Source organism: Metarhizium album (assembly GCF_000804445.1).
Source record: "Metarhizium album ARSEF 1941 chromosome Unknown scaffold_20, whole genome shotgun sequence".
In the NCBI taxonomy this organism is placed as follows: domain Eukaryota; kingdom Fungi; phylum Ascomycota; class Sordariomycetes; order Hypocreales; family Clavicipitaceae; genus Metarhizium; species Metarhizium album.
This window is the reverse complement of record NW_024467594.1, coordinates 167,313-182,960: the sequence shown is the minus strand read 5'-3', so window position 1 is coordinate 182,960 and position 15,648 is coordinate 167,313. Positions and strand designations below refer to the sequence as shown.

The 15,648-nt window shown below is 56.3% G+C and overlaps 5 protein-coding genes across 5 annotated transcripts; 3 read left to right on the top strand and 2 right to left on the bottom strand.

Annotated features, from left to right (window-relative positions):
* Positions 1 to 444: 444 nt before the first annotated feature.
* On the bottom strand, positions 445 to 942 carry MAM_06362 (uncharacterized protein; the record flags this gene model as incomplete). Its single annotated transcript, XM_040825160.1, has 1 exon — positions 445 to 942. The coding sequence occupies one exon, from the start codon at positions 940 to 942 to the stop codon at positions 445 to 447; it is 498 nt and encodes a 165-aa protein (XP_040676816.1).
* Positions 943 to 3,456: 2,514 nt separating this feature from the next.
* Positions 3,457 to 4,908, top strand: MAM_06361 (elongation factor Tu precursor; the record flags this gene model as incomplete). Its single annotated transcript, XM_040825159.1, has 3 exons — positions 3,457 to 3,631; positions 3,686 to 3,714; positions 3,775 to 4,908. 3 exons carry the CDS (start codon positions 3,457 to 3,459, stop codon positions 4,906 to 4,908), a joined length of 1,338 nt encoding a protein of 445 aa, XP_040676815.1.
* A 799-nt stretch (positions 4,909 to 5,707) lies between these two features.
* Positions 5,708 to 6,887, top strand: MAM_06360 (protein disulfide-isomerase tigA precursor; the record flags this gene model as incomplete). The annotated part of the gene is made up of 2 exons (XM_040825158.1): positions 5,708 to 6,221; positions 6,283 to 6,887. 2 exons carry the CDS (start codon positions 5,708 to 5,710, stop codon positions 6,885 to 6,887), a joined length of 1,119 nt encoding a protein of 372 aa, XP_040676814.1.
* Positions 6,888 to 8,040: 1,153 nt separating this feature from the next.
* MAM_06359 (Zinc finger, RING/FYVE/PHD-type) lies at positions 8,041 to 10,518 on the top strand (the record flags this gene model as incomplete). Its single annotated transcript, XM_040825157.1, has 1 exon — positions 8,041 to 10,518. One exon carries the CDS (start codon positions 8,041 to 8,043, stop codon positions 10,516 to 10,518), a length of 2,478 nt encoding a protein of 825 aa, XP_040676813.1.
* Positions 10,519 to 11,003: 485 nt separating this feature from the next.
* On the bottom strand, positions 11,004 to 13,110 carry MAM_06358 (C6 zinc finger domain protein; the record flags this gene model as incomplete). Its single annotated transcript, XM_040825156.1, has 2 exons — positions 11,004 to 12,843; positions 12,926 to 13,110. 2 exons carry the CDS (start codon positions 13,108 to 13,110, stop codon positions 11,004 to 11,006), a joined length of 2,025 nt encoding a protein of 674 aa, XP_040676812.1.
* Positions 13,111 to 15,648: the final 2,538 nt, after the last annotated feature.

Sequence of the window (15,648 nt, the reverse complement as noted above, 5' to 3'; positions counted from 1 at the left end):
GCCAAGTACCCTGGTACTCCGTATCCCTACTCGACTTTCGATAAAACACTGGACCTGGTGCTACCATACCCTAGACAACAAATCAACGAGTGTCACGCTGCTCTCACCTGTGCAGCATGCAACTTATTCCACATGGGCAATGCGTCACTTGCACCGATGACTTCATTGAGCCCATCCAAAGACGTAATTGAAGGCGGGTGGGTGAGCTGCTAAATGCCCTTTTTTCATACAAACAACCCGAGTCCTTCGTGCGGCCGATGCCATGGCACACTTACAAAACAATGTCCAACAGGACAAACGGCCCCCAGAAGACAAACAGTCGAAATGCGCATCTCGCACCCATCTCTCTCCCATGCAAACGGCAGAATTGATATCACAGCCTTACTGATGATGCCGCACGTGAATAACGCCATGTTCCCCCAGACTCCAAGCTTGCAACCCCTCTCAATCCTCCAGGAACTCCTGAATATCAGCATCTTCATCCAGTGCTGCTCTGCGCCTCTCATCCTCCTCCAGCAGCTCGCGCAGCATCTTTCGCTGGCGCACGCGCGCCTTCTGACCCCAATCCGAGCTGGTGCCATCACCGCCGGCATTGTCGTCGTCGGCGGCAGCGTACAGCTTGTCCCTGAAGCCGCGGTACTCATTTGGCGAGAGCTCCGGACGGGGCAGCTTGTCGTCCTCGCCGCGGGCTTTTCTGTCGTCTCTCTCCATCTTCTCTACCGCGCCCTTGGTGACGGCCTTCAGGAAGTAGGGCCGGAGGAGCATGTAACCGCCTGCAATGACGACGATGCGGATCCACGACTGCAGGGTCATGCTGTTGAAGCCCTGGGAGATGTTGTTGGTGGCGTTCTGCCCGTACTCGGAGAGACGGGCGATGGTCTGGCCCAAGAGGTTGAGCGCCGGCGGCTGCTGGGCCTCAACAGGCTGCGCTCGTTGATCCATGGCGGCGTCGAGTCTGGAGCTGGCGAATGGAGGCAGTTGACGCCTGCGCCTCTGAGCGGAAGTATGATGACAGAGTCCGCCGCGAGATGAGTGGTTTGCTGTGCCAAGAGAAATGATGCAGCTCGGGATGGCCCTTGATGAGGGTCGAGACTCGAGATGAAGTCGACAGAAAATTGTGGCAAGTGGATCCTTGGCTTGGCGAGTCACATCGACACAGGAGCTGCCTCGATGCTGCGAAGATGGCACGACTCAAGTACGATCAGGAGCAGGAGTGGGAAAGAGTTTGAGACGGAACATGACGATAATAAGAGACTCGGGATATCTCTGTTGCACCGTGCTCTGCGAAGACCAAGACGCATTGCTTGTTGCCCAGGTCTTGCGGGTGCAGCAAGGCTGGCCGTCTGTCATTGGTGGGCTTCTCCTCCGATCCCTGTGCCGGGTCCCGGCCGACGGGGTCAAGCACCCGGGTGCCTTCATCCCCGTCCGGAAATAACATGTCTCCGCACAAAACCGGCGTCTCAACGGCTAGTCGTCTACGAACGCAACATGTATGTAAACAGCTTTCTGTTGTCGGCCTGATGCAGCGCTATGCGATGCGAAGCCTTGGCGGCCGTGGCCGTGCCGAGGGACCTGTCTAGTTCCCAACGAACCGGGTCCCGGTCAGCCGAGGTCCTCGCACCCACTGTCATGGCTGTGTCTTGAGGGTCTCCATTACAATCAGGGTTCCTAGCCGCCGCCCGGCGAAGTTTCCGCTGTGACCAGTGGTTCCCGGGCCGGACCCTTCTCGGCTCTCGATATGACTCTCTCACCGTCTTTCTTTCCCGGTTAGCTCTGGAGCCAACATCGCGGACGGCTTTCTTTCTTTTCATCCTTTTCTCCCCCCCCTCGCCGAACGTGATGATTGAAAGGTTGGACGAAAAGTCTCCAGTGAACAATGCTTCAAAGTTCAAATGCAAATTCCGGGCGAGATATCCTTGCGCAGGCGCTAAGTCGCCGTGCGCAAAAATTGGCCGAGTCAGATACGGTTATGGCACAAGGTGAATGGGTTGCCGAAACAGGTGAACAGATCTCGCGCCAAGTCTCTCGTCGTGATGTTGAGACCACGAGCCAAGACCCAAGTGACTCACAGACGACGACTTCCCGGATGGCGGCCTGGAGGCTTGGCTGGTTGTGCTAGGCGCCTGGGCTGTCTCGTTTTGCAGCTTTGGTTGGATTAATAGTGAGTGACAATACGCCCTTGAGCCTGCATACTTTCCCGTGTATGATTTTCCAAACGCCAAGCTGCAGCTTGGTGACCGCTTTGTTAGGTGTCGGTACCTTCCAAGAGTGTTACGAGTCTGGACCGCTCAAAGAGTATACCGCAAGTCCAATTGCTTGGATCCCGGGAATGCAAATCTCATATCAGCCTTGTCGCCATTGACAGGAAGAAACTTTGACAGTCATGGTCCGCGATCCCTACTCCTCGTTGGATCTTTTTTGCACGTCTTCGGCCTCATGATGGCGTCATTGTCGTCCAAATACTACCAGTTCATGCTCTCCCAGGGATTCTGCAGCGCCCTTGGTGTTTCTGCCAGCTTCTTGGCGGCCATTGGCTGTGTGAGCGGCTGGTTCAAGCGAGACGCGGCACGGCGTTTGGAATGCTCGCCATCGGGTCCAGTCTGTCTTGGAGGCGTTGTATTCCCAATTATGCTCAGTAATCTCATCAAGACTGTTGGATACGGGTGGGCCATGCGGAGTGCCGCCTTCCTAATCCTTGCTCTTCTCATCGTGGCCAACATAACCGTCAAGTCTCGACGGCTGAATGGGCACCAGACCATTTCGAGAAAAGGACTGACCCGACCGTTTCAGGGAAATATTTTTGTTATTGCTTATTGGTCTTTCCTCGGTGCCATTTGGTCTGTATACGCCAATCACCTTTATCCCTACTGAAAGCGTTTGCTGGAGCGTTTATGCTTGTGGGAACGACTGGCGTTGCTGCAGCACGAATATCTCAAACGGGCTTCAGATTAAGGGTTAGATTTTGAATGAATAAAATCCAACCTAGCCATATGATGCTCGGTGGCTTTAGACTCCTGTCAGCTGAGTGCCAATGATGACGGGACAAGTAGCAGCCCGTATCTATGAAGAGGTAATAGACAAGCGAGCGGTCTTGTATTTAATTGGGTAAAACAAGGTAGAATCAGAGACTGTTGCGAGGCGTTCACCGACTACATAGACAATCTTGACATGTGCTGCGGGTGCAAGTTCTGAACAAACTAACCTAGTAGCAATTGGAAATGAGACGAATTTGAGTGGTGAAACCTCCTGTACAGGACCCTCACGTGACTTGCACGTAGCGGCAGGCACGACTTGGGCTCGAAGCTGCGGTTCATTGGAGCTCACAAAAATTTCGAAACGGCGACTCCAGAACACTTGCACCTCTACTCTGTAGCATAATCTTCTACTGCACAAATCCTCCGCTCATTCTCTTCTCCAGTCGGCGCATTTCGTTTTCATTTTTCGGTTTATTTCACAATGCCTGCCGCTTTTAGATCTGTTGCGCCGTTCTTGCGGACTGCTCGGCACGGCTTGCGCAGTGGCCGTGTTAACCCCCTGCAGACGGCCATCAAACCTCAAACCGCCTCTGGCATTCTCAACATCTATCGTTCATACGCCGTCTTTGAGCGAAGCAAGCCACATGTCAATATTGGTATGGCTGTGAAATATGCCATGTGAAACAAGTCGAGTCTAATGTCATTCCCAGGTACCATTGGCCACGTCGACCATGGCAAGGTAGGGAGAGGAAAATGCAACCGGGCGAAATATCGGATAGCTAACCAACGGCTAAATTAGACCACGCTTTCCGCCGCCATCACGAAGCGACAGGCCGAAAAGGGCCTCGCCAACTTCCTCGACTATAGTGCCATTGACAAGGCTCCCGAGGAGCGCAAGCGTGGTATTACTATTTCGACTGCTCACATCGAGTACGCTACCGAGAAGCGCCACTACTCTCACGTTGACTGCCCCGGTCACGCCGACTACATCAAGAACATGATTACTGGTGCTGCCAACATGGATGGTGCTATTATTGTCGTCGCAGCCTCCGACGGACAGATGCCCCAGACTCGTGAACACTTGCTGCTTGCCCGACAGGTCGGTGTTCAGAAGATTGTAGTCTTCGTCAATAAGATCGATACCATTGATGATCCCGAGATGCTGGAACTCGTCGAGATGGAAATGCGTGAGCTTCTCAACACGTACGGCTTCGAGGGTGACGAGACTCCCGTCATCATGGGATCCGCTCTCTGCGCTTTGAACAACCAGAAACTTGAGATTGGCAACAACAAGATTGACGAGCTCATGGCCGCTGTTGACGAGTGGATTCCTACCCCTGAGCGTAGCCTGGACAAGCCTTTTCTCATGTCCGTTGAGGAAGTATTCTCTATCTCCGGCCGTGGAACTGTCGTCTCTGGACGTGTTGAGCGTGGTGTACTGAAGCGCGATGAGGACATTGAGCTTGTCGGCAAAGGCAAGGAGGTCATCAAGACCAAGGTGACCGATATCGAGACTTTCAAAAAGTCTTGTGACCAATCACAAGCCGGCGATAACTCTGGTCTTCTTATTCGCGGTGTCCGCCGTGAGGATGTCCGCCGCGGCATGGTTGTCTGCAAGCCTGGTACAGTCAAATCTCACACTCAGTTCCTCGCCTCTCTCTACGTCCTTACCAAGGAGGAAGGTGGCCGCCACACTGGTTTCCACGAGCACTACCGCCCGCAGCTCTACCTGAGAACATCTGACGAGTCTGTCGACCTGACCTTCCCCGAGGGCACCGAGGATGCTCAGGGCAAGATGGTCATGCCAGGTGACAACGTCGAGATGGTGGTGACATTGACTAACCCCAACGCTATTGAAGTTGGTCAGAGATTTAACATTCGTGAGGGCGGTAAAACTGTTGCTACTGGTCTGTGCACACGCATTATGAAATAAGAGCAACCGTATGATTGTGGACCAGGAGAAGAAACGGAGAGAAGCATAAATACCACAGGCGAAGGGCAATCCATCGGCTTGAAAACGAAAAGGAGCGAGGTACCGTGGAGATCTTATCGACGATACGGCAGGAGGGTGAAGCTGAGTGTAAGATGTGCGAATTCCCATGTTTCTGAGCGAAAAGGGCTCTTGTATATTCCAAGGATGGCCCCGGAGATCTCCCCACTCTGCTTCTTCCCATTGTCTTGATACGTGTACTTTAGACAGGCATACAGGGGGAATCAGTAAGACGATCAATTGAACAACACCGTACATAAGTTTTTACATACATTCGTCGTATTGCAAGGTGTGATTCAGGAGAATGCAGACGCTCGTCCGATGAGTCCACGACTAGGCATTTTGGCATGACCACGTCTCATGAACTGCCTCCGACTCAATTACGCCGTAGCCACACAAGCGTGTCGAAAATGAACGGTCTTATCTTCACGTGATGGCGATTGTCCGTTGGCCCAGGCAGCCCAGGCAGCCCAGGCAGTTGGCTTGGCAGGGGAGCTTTGCGTGGGGCAGGCGTTTTACTAATAAGTCGGACTTGGGTTCAACGGTCTTGCAAGCTGGCGTCTAGACTCTAGACACATTTCATTCCCAAGCAACAAACATAATCAGCCACTCAACCGCGTCAACTTTGATTTCATCACAGACTGCGGCGAAGAGCGACGACTATCCATTCAATTGTTGAGAAAAACCTCATCCTGAAGAAAATCTCCTGCTCATCCATTCGCAGGTTCAACAGCCGCCCAACATGGTTCTCATCAAGAGCTTCGTGCTCGCCGCCGTGGCTGCCGTCGCGACTGCCAGATCCGCCGTCATGGACCTCACACATTCCAACTTCGACAAGGTCGTCCTCAAGTCGGGAATACCCACCCTCGTTGAATTCTTCGCCCCTTGGTGCGGCCACTGCAAGTCCTTGGCCCCCACGTACGAGGAGCTCGCCCTCGCCCTTGAGCATGCCAAGGACAAGGTACAAATTGCCAAGGTCGACGCCGATTCCGAGCGGGAGTTGGGCAAGCGCTTTGGAATCCAGGGATTCCCTACGCTCAAGTACTTTGACGGAAAGTCGGACAAGCCCGAGGAGTACAAGTCTGGTCGAGATTTGGAGAGTCTGACCAAGTTCCTGACGGAGAAGGCTGGGGTCAAGGCCAAGAAGAAGCTGGAAATGCCTAGCAAAGTTGTGATGCTTACTGACAGCAGCTTTGCGGAGGTCATTGGGAGTGACAAGAATGTGCTTGTTGCGTTCACTGCTCCTTGGTGCGGACGTAAGTGCTTCGGCTTTCTGGGTATGCTGGAATTTGGGAATTGCTGACAGTATGTGCGTAGACTGCAAGAACCTGGCCCCTACCTGGGAGAGCCTTGCGGCCGATTTCGCCAACGAAGCCAATGTCGTCATTGCTAAGGTGGATGCTGAGGCTCCCCACAGCAAGGCCGTGGCCACCGAACAGGGCGTCACTTCTTACCCGACCATCAAGTGGTTCCCCGCTGGGAGCAAGAAGGCCGAGAGCTACGATGGGGCTCGCTCCGAGGACGCCTTCGTCGAGTTCATCAACAAGGAGGCTGGCACTCACCGCGTTGCGGGTGGTGGTCTTGACCGTGATGCCGGAACAATTCCCGTCCTCGACTCGCTGGTTGCCAAGTTCATCGAGGGCGCCAAGTTGGAGGATACGGCCGCCGAGGTGAAGAGTGCCATTGAGAAGCTCGGCGACGACGCCAAGTATGCTTACGCCAAGTACTACATCCGAGTCTTTGATAAGCTGAACAAGAGCGACAACTTTGTCGCCATGGAGCTCTCCAGACTCGAGGGCATCCTGGAAAATGGCGGCCTGGGCCCGTCCAAGCGCGATGAGGTTCAGAGCAGGACGAATGTTTTGCGCCGCTTCGTTAAGAAGGCTGCCGAGAAGGCCGAAGAGATCAGGGATGAGCTGTAATCGATGAAAGCGTTGACTGAAACATGGATTGTGGCCAAACTGGTTTGGGGGGGCAGTTGGAAGCAGAGGCTTGAGGACATTTACGTCATATGTGCAACCAAGGTAAGTAGTACACGCCGGTTGACTCGGCTGATTCGTAAGTATGGAATCAATAAGAGGTATCGAACAGGGTAAACACGAAAGCCTGCAGTATGTACAATGCTACTCATGACGAATTTTCACAATGTGAAACACTCTCAAGACTTTGTCGAGCCCGATCCCTCGTTTGCCTTGGTCTCCAGCAGCGCCGCCTCTAAATTGTCTAATCTGCGTGACATTTCATCCACTGTCGAATTTCGGCAGCAGCATCTTCAATCAGCAGCTGGCTTTGTGTTGCGGATGTCCTCATTTTCCACGTCGGAAGAAGAAAGGGGATGGATGGTTTGGTGCGCAAGCGTGAAACTCACTTTTGGCAAAAATCTCGGACGACACGCTGGCAAATTTATTGGATAGCGTGTTCAACAAGTCCTCTACGGCGGCCGAGACGTCGGCGTTGGAATTATCGGGCGACTGGTCGTCGAGGTACGTCAGAGCTATGCTTGTTCCTCAAAGGACAGCGGAGTGAAGAGGAAACAGGGCGTCACGTACGGGGGCCTTGTCGACGCCGGGCGCGGGGTCTGTTGACTGCATGATTATTGTTGGTGATTACGGCGAAGGCGAGTCTTGTCTGTATCATTGAGCGTTGAGACGGGCGATAGACAGATCATAGGAAGATGTTTGACGCGCCCTTGATGGTGATGGTCGAGCGAGTGGTTGGTTGCATGGAGCATGTGCAAGCGGGCTGGCGTCTGGTGGGGCGGGGCGGGCGGACCCACATGCAGTCCGTACTCCGTCTCATTACTCCGTACTCCGTACCATCTCTTTGGAAGGTGCGCCATTGCCTCCTTCCACATGTCGTCTGGCTCGCACGCTGCGGCGCACGGCGACTGAAGCACCGAGACGCGCTGCCGCCGCCGTCAACCTCGAGCCGCATCCTGTGTCCCTCCAGCTCTTGGATGTCTCGCCTCGTCTCATCCCACGCAATCCCCCTCGCAAGTGTCTCTTGCTGGGCAACATATCATGTTGGCGACGTAGCTCGCACGGCCCTTGTTCCCGCGCTGCGTCGGCCACTATCATGCCTCCCGCAGCGCAGAGTCCGGCGGGCGCCTTTCTCTTCATCCTCTTCCTCATATGGGTCTTCTTCCCAGAAGGCGACTCCCGAAACCAGTCTCTTGCCGTGTCTGACTTGGCCGTCGATCGGCTTGCCCGGTACCGAGACGCCCTCGACGTGCTCAACACGACCGCGTGGGCGGACTTTGCGCCTCAGAACAAGACGACCGAGGGTGGACATGTCGTGGAAGCAAAACATTTGAACCTCACGGGCTTCAGGGAATCAGACGGCTTCGCATGGGACGACCTGGAAACTTTCAAGCAAAAGGGCCTGAAGCTGAGCAGACATGCCGTCCCGCCCGTCGACGGAAACCAGCGGTGGGATGTGGCGCAGGGAGGGGCGATGTGGACAGATGCCTCGGGAACCGTCCACGGAGACTGGGTTCGCAAGCCGGGCTCTGTGTCTCGCGGCTTCGACAGCTACAACTTGTCCAGGAGCGTGCCCGAGGTGGAGTGGACGGGGCACAAGGTCGAGTGGGCGCGGAACGTGACGGGCAACGCGGGCAGAATGATGCTTCGTCTGAGCGGCAACAAGACGCTCACCCGCTACGAGCAGCTGCCACGGGACATGGCGCCGCTGTCGGGCGGCATCATCCGCAGCGTGAGAGGCACAGCTACCATCGAGGACACCGCCGGCTCCGGCCTGAACTGGGAGATGAAGCTCTGGGGCGTCCACTGGCCACGCCAGGGCGTCATCCTCATGACGACGACGAGCGAGAAGTTTGAAGGCATCTTTGCCCTGCCGCACCTGTCGCCCGGCCCAGACTTCTTCCAGTCGAGCCAGATGCTGCTGAACAAGACGCTGGCCCGCGTCATCCGCCGCAAAGAGGAGCACGTCCACGTCGACCAGCGGATGCCGTGGAGTTCGGACGTCGAAAACCCCCTGTACACGGCGTACCCGTCGCCACACTGCGAATACATCATGTACGCGCAGGTCCACCCGCCCGTGCCTCCCAAGTCGACTCAAGGCCGAGACGCCGTCCCGGGGGCTACCGAGGACACCATCAACGCCATAGAGTCGGAGCTCCAGCATCCCGTCGGCGCGCCCATCCCGCGGATACCCGAGCTCAGGGTGTCCGCCGTCGTGTACTCCCCGGACTGCTCGTTCTTCCTCGAAACCAAGGGGCCGCCGGATTATCCGCCCAGCGAAGCCGACCACCTCGTGGGCCTGAAGAGGGAGGTGCAGACGCACCAGATCAAGACGTGGCTGCTGCTCTACGCCCTCGTCGTCTTCGGCCAAGTCCGCCTTCTCCGAGACCAGATGAAGGAGTCCTTCACGCCGTCCACCATGGGCAGGATCAGCTTCGGCACCATCGGCGCCATGCTCATCGTCGACGGGATGACCTTCACCGCCGCAGCCACGTGGGTGTCCTCTGCGGCGGCCACCTTCCTGCCCACGCTGGCGCTCATGTTTGTCTCGTTTCTCAGCATGACCATTGGCGGCAGCTTCCTGGCAAAGATATACGAAGTCCAACTGCCCGAGAGCAGAGGCCGCCGCGACCAGTCCTCCTCCTCCCCATCCACCACGACGGCGCAGGGCCCAACGCCAGGTCTGCTCCCGGGCCCCGTGACGGCCGCCTCCGGCCGCGTCGAGACACCCGTCATCGTCCCCTCGGACCAAGACATCTCCGCCGAAATCGCCTCGGCCGCCTCAGCCGTGCCCGTCAGCCGCGGCGGCAGCCCCTCGGCCCCGCAAACGCCAACCTTCCAAGCCATCATCGGCAGATTCATCCTCTTCTCCCTCTGCGTCTCCTTTCTCGCCATCTCCTCGTCGACGTGGTACCCCCGCCCGCGGTCCGTGTTCCTCAACACCTGCGCATTCGCCTACCTGTCCATGTGGACGCCCCAAATCTACCGCAACACCCTGCGCAACTGCCGGCGCGCCCTCGCGTGGCGCTTCGTCCTCGGCCAGTCCGCCCTGCGCCTCCTCCCCATCGCCTACTTCTGGCTCAAGCACGACAACTTCCTCTACGCAACGACCGACGCGCCCGCCTTCGTCGCCCTCGCCGGCTGGGTCTGGGTCCAGGTCGTCGTCCTGGCCGCGCAGCAGGTCGTCGGTCCGCGCTTCGGCGTCCCCCTCTCCTGGGCCCCCGACGCCTGGGACTACCACCCCGTCCTGCGCGAGGACGGCCTCGAGGGCGGCGGCCTGCCCGTCGGCTTGGTCGCCCCCGATGAGCGCGGCAGTCTGGACAGGCACGCCCCCGCGGCGCACGACAAGTCCTCCCGCGTCGTCAGGCACGTCGACTGCGCCATCTGCAGGGAGGTGCTCGAGTTGCCCGTCGTCAAGGCTGGCGAGGACGAGTCCAGCGTCTCGGCCGTCTTCGCGCGCAGGATGTACATGGTCACTCCGTGCAGACACGTCTTCCACATGGCCTGTCTGGAGAGCTGGCTGCGGTTCAGGCTGCAGTGTCCTATCTGTAGGGAGGAGTTGCCGCCCACTTGACGGATTTTCTTCTTCTTCTTCTTCTTCCTTGTCTTTTCTCTCTGTTGGTTGATTTCCTGGCGTCGGTCGGCTCGTCATCATGCTTCGGCTTTGCTGGGCCTGGAAGCCGTCAAGGACCGTGCTGATGATTCGGCAAGTGTCGCAACATGTTGCGTCGAGTTGACAAGAAACGTTTGAACATGCACAAATCTGCTTTCTCGGGTGAGGGCCATGTGTGATTGGGAATGTATTTTTACTATCCAATGAAATCAAAGCACTGCGATTTGGCGGCACGAGGCGCACTGCGTTGCCAGCAGAGAGGGGGTCTATCTAGTTGACTTTTTTTTGAAAAAGTGAAGAAATAGATGAAACAAACAAGCCCCCTGTTTAACAAACCCTGGGATATCTCGCACTTCCAACCGACCCTTCCCCGCCCAAGCAACGCCTTGAATACCAACGGCCGTTTCCTATTTCCTGCCCAAAGTCATCAAAACCAACGTCCAGGGCTACCACGCGATTCTAGTGCACCGTACCCTGTCGTCGTGAGATCCCTCATGCACCGCCCGTGTGCCCACTCGCAGCTCGACGAATCGAGCCTTGAGGTCAAAATCAGCCGACTTCACCATGACTCTCCTCTGCTCCGGAATGGGCTCCGACGGCAGCGCCGATTCATCCCACTCCAGTGATAGGTCGGCATAGGATTCTTCAATCTGCATGACCCAGCGGCCAATATTGGCTGCCAGCTCGCTGTCCCACATGCCCTCTCTTCTCGCGCTGCTCCGTAACAGCTGAATAGCTTGGCGTCGCAGCCTTGGTTCGCGGCACTTGGTTGCCACCACAAACAGGGGCGGTACGATGCCAAGGTCTGCTGAAAAGCTTGGCTTGATGTGAGCCGTGTTGGACTTGCCGGCTCTGAATGCGGCTCTGGCGGTTGTGCAGTGCTGCGTCTGGGCGTCTTCGGTTTTCACCTTTTCCTCCGTGGCGGCCCGGCGCTCTTCTGCGCTGACCACCTCCCAGCCAAGATCGACAATGGCTTTGAAGTGCGGCAAGAATGCGTCGAATTTTTCTTCCGTGTCGCAAAACATCATCAAGAATAGAACATTGCTGTTGATTTGAAACATTTTCAGGGCGGATATGCCTGTCTTCTCGATGAGGCTGACCCGCGGATCGAAGCGAGACAGAAATATGTGCTCAAAGGCGACCGCCCAAGCATCTAGCTCACTCTTCAGGTCCATGCCATACTGCCTCCATGATTCGGGAAGCACGTTGCTCTTGTTATTCTTCGCGATTTGAAGTCGTTCAATGAATTTGAGAAGCCTCTCGCACAACTTGTCGGAGGCTAGACGGGCTTCTAGCAACGACTCGAACCGGGGTGGAACCGTGAAACTGGGCGGCGATCCGGGTGATCCAATATCTGATGAGACGGGTGACGACCCACGAGATGGTTGCTGCGGAGTTAGGCGTATGACGTAGGGTTGCGGAAAGTGAAATGCCATGTCGTACGACTTGGCTTGTATCGCTAGGCGGGTAAATATGATGAGCAAATCGTCTTCGATGTACCCGTCCGGACCCGGCGTCCGGTGGTTGGGATAGAGCGTCTTGAGTTGCTCTAGCAGGCCAAGACCTGTCTGAATTTGAGCTATTGCCTGTTTATGGTCACCAATGAAAGAGTCAAAACAAGCTAGAAGGATACTAGCCATGAGTCGAGTTCTGAAGGAGCGTAAGCTCTGCCCGTTGAGGAGCATCATGGAATTCACCGCATCAGAGTACTGTTTTACGGCAACTTGCCAATGTGACAAGAAGGACCCCATAAACACATCGCGCCTTTCGGGGCTGATTGTCGTCATGTAAAAGGTTTGCTCCAAAGTTTTGTAGAGAGCACCAAGAGCAATGACCGAGTGACGGATGGCTGCCTCGGCGTGGCACTCTTGCAGAACTCGCTGGGCCCAAAAATTGGAATTGAAGTATCCCGACAGCTCGGAGGAGGTCTGGACGCGGAAGAGTTCGAAGTACAAGCCCTCGACTTGCTGAAATCCCAAGGTGTTGGACGGCTGGTACAAGGTAGGCGGAGTCACGGCAGCCAAAAGGGCATGCTGCGTGACTATCGATTGGCGTTTGCGCCGATTGGCTCGGCGCGGCGGCAAGACTGTTGGCTTGACAATGCTGGCCGCGACAACCCCGGATGGCGCCAGCGGCCGAATCGCCAACGCCGGTTTGGGTGCAATCCTGATGTCGGCAAGCGGCCTGGCGCTCCGTGGAGGTGGAGGGTACCCCGTGCAGACCTTGTGGCTTCTCACGCACTGAGTACAGGCTGGTCGTAGCTCATCGCACTTGATGCGTCTCTGTCTGTGGGAAACAGTCAGGGCATGATTGATTGAGTGACGAGGGATTTCCACGAGACGGCCTGCGTGGCAATGGTTGCACTTACTTGCAGTTGGAACAGCCCGTCTTGACTTTTGGATTGCTTCGCCGCCCACGCTTCACCGGGCAGCCATCGGGGCCGATCTGGGCCCCGGCCTTGGGCGTAGAGCTGCCGGGAGAGGCGCTGGAGGAAAGGCATGGCACAGAGGGCGGATTGATGGACTTGAGTTGCTGCCCTGGTGATGTCGACATGGTGAGCCAGTGTGGTGTGAAGGGCGTCTGCGAGGCTAGGCTCGAGCCCGCAGCGGCCGAGGTCCTGCTTGCCGTCGCGAGGAAGGGACGTCGATTTGACTTGAAGCAACGGTGTTGGGCAGCGATGGACTCGACAAACGGCCTGAAGCGTATGGGAGACTGGTGGCGGAACAAGAAAATATATGTGATGACGCCCGAGTCACGGCGCCAGCGTATGTATGATGGCCCCCTGGCTCTGAACGAACTGAATGGGCCAACGGCACGGCGTGGAGGCGTGGACCGGGAAACTGGGATAGAAGCCGGTGGTGGTCTGCCCGCCGGCGCAGGTTGGCAAGAACAAAGAGACGGGTAAATTTGCGGGACGGGAAGAAAATGGTGAGAAAAGATGAGCAGTACCGTCAGGACGAGGCAAGACCAGAGAGGAGCAGGCCTCTCAGCTCGAGCACGGCCTTGTTGAACGACAAGGCGGCCGAAGTGTCATGCGCACTGAAGGGTCATGACAGAAATGGACAACATCATAGGCCGCAGAGCACGAGCCAAGATTCAAAAGGGAAAGAGGAGCACAAGTAAAAAAAATAAATATAGAAACCGTCGAGATAAATAAATAAATAAATAAATCGACAGCAGGTGACTGCCAAAGGCAGCAAGAATCGTCAGCGTGGGAAGAATCTTGTCCTGATTCGCGCATTTGCGGGGACGGACGTCGAGGCTTGCGAACTGCCGACTCGCACCGTTGTTGACGTGTAGGCGCCATCAGCTCAAGCGACCAGACAGACGGCTAGCTTGACTTGAGCAGCGGTGGAGTCTGGTAGCAAGATTGATGGCGAAGCAGGCAAAGGTCGGCGTGCATCGGCGCGGTGCATAAGGGGGAACGGGACGGGGGCATGGGAGGTTTGGTTTGGAGATGCAATGGTCCCGGCGGTCCCATGGGGATGGGTGGTCCCATGGAGTTAGTAACTTATGTCTGTACGTATCGAGTAGGTTATGTACGGAGCAACCTGGGAGTACGTAGTGACTTAATAACGAGCAATATAAGACCATGATGGCCTTGACGTCTGGACATGAAGCGAAACGGCCAGTCCGCCCAGTCATGCGCCGAGAATGCGAATGCAGACTTGGGAAGCTGAGGTGGAGCCCCTTGGAGCCCTGGAGCCCTGGAGCCCTGCTCCCTGGAGCCTTGGAGCCCAGATGAACGAGGAAGGCGCCCCCCGAGTTGGCCAGACACAAGGCAAGCCACCAGTCCGGTCGTCGCTCGACAGAACCAGAACGTCCCAAGTACTAACTACTTACGCACCGCCGACCGGACGAGGAGGTCAAGCGAGAGAGTAAGCGAGACCAGCCAGGAGATCAACTTGGGGCCGCTACGGGAGCCGGGGCGCTCCAGTGGACGACATCTGGAGGGAAGGAGCGGGGGAGGCCGCCGCTCCTTGTCAACATTGAACCAGGCCTGAACCTATGCCCCATGTGCGTCTGGTCTGGTCTGGTATGTTAAGTACTTAAGGTACGTACTTACTAAGGTAGTACGTATGTCTGGTATAGGTACATAAAGCAAGTACATATAGATATTAACTGATTGATGTGATACTGCGTGGAAACTTCCGCCACAATCAATTTGCGACAGGGCACTCCATATTCTGCCTGGCACTAAGTGGTGACCAACCAAACCTCGCCAGAATCTGGAATGCAAGGTGCACATACATTGTTGTACACAGGCAGCTTGCCCGCCCGGCTCAACGTTGGACGTGATTGTTTGCACCTTTGTGGTCCAGCTTGGTGGCCTGACCCGCCGGGAGCCGGGGCGCTGGGCGCTGGGGACTGAGGACCAGGAGCCAGGAGCCAGGAGCCAAGGAGCCTGGAGTTTGGACCCTCGGCACTGAGAATGCCAAGTGGTCAAGGTTCCAGATGTCGTTTCGAACGGGCTTCAATGTTCGCTGGCAGCTACTAATTAGCTAATTAGCGGACGGCAAGCCCGCGCCCCCGGCTCAACTCACCCACGGCACCAGACTACGTAGTATTGTCTCGAGCGCTCCCACTCGACACCCTCGCGCCTCCATCCTGGGCCACCTTTGTTTGCCTCACTTTATCCGGCCGCCCAGCCGGCCAGAGCTGGGGGATTTGATCTGCATCAGTCGAACCAAGAATGGTCTTGGCCACACCACAATAAGTTTGCAGATAAGTCAACCCTCCACATCGCAATCCCAATCCTCCCGTGCCGAGTACATGCAGAGATTCCCCTCGACTTGGTCCTCGGGTTTGAACGAATAACTACATTACCATGCTCACGGCACGACACCACACTCTGACACATTTAATTAGACTGGGCAGGCCATGTTCCCTTCCCTTTCCGCTCGGTTCAATATTCGGTTCCGTACTCCGTCTAATACCTGTTCATGCGGCTAGAAATGGCCCTTCCCGCCCGGGCCACTAAACAGCAACGGAAAAGGGTGACGGCGGACGGCGCCCGTGATTGAGGACTTGACGCCCGCCACTACGGAATACGGAGAACGGACTACCGTACGGAGTACCTCGACCAGATAT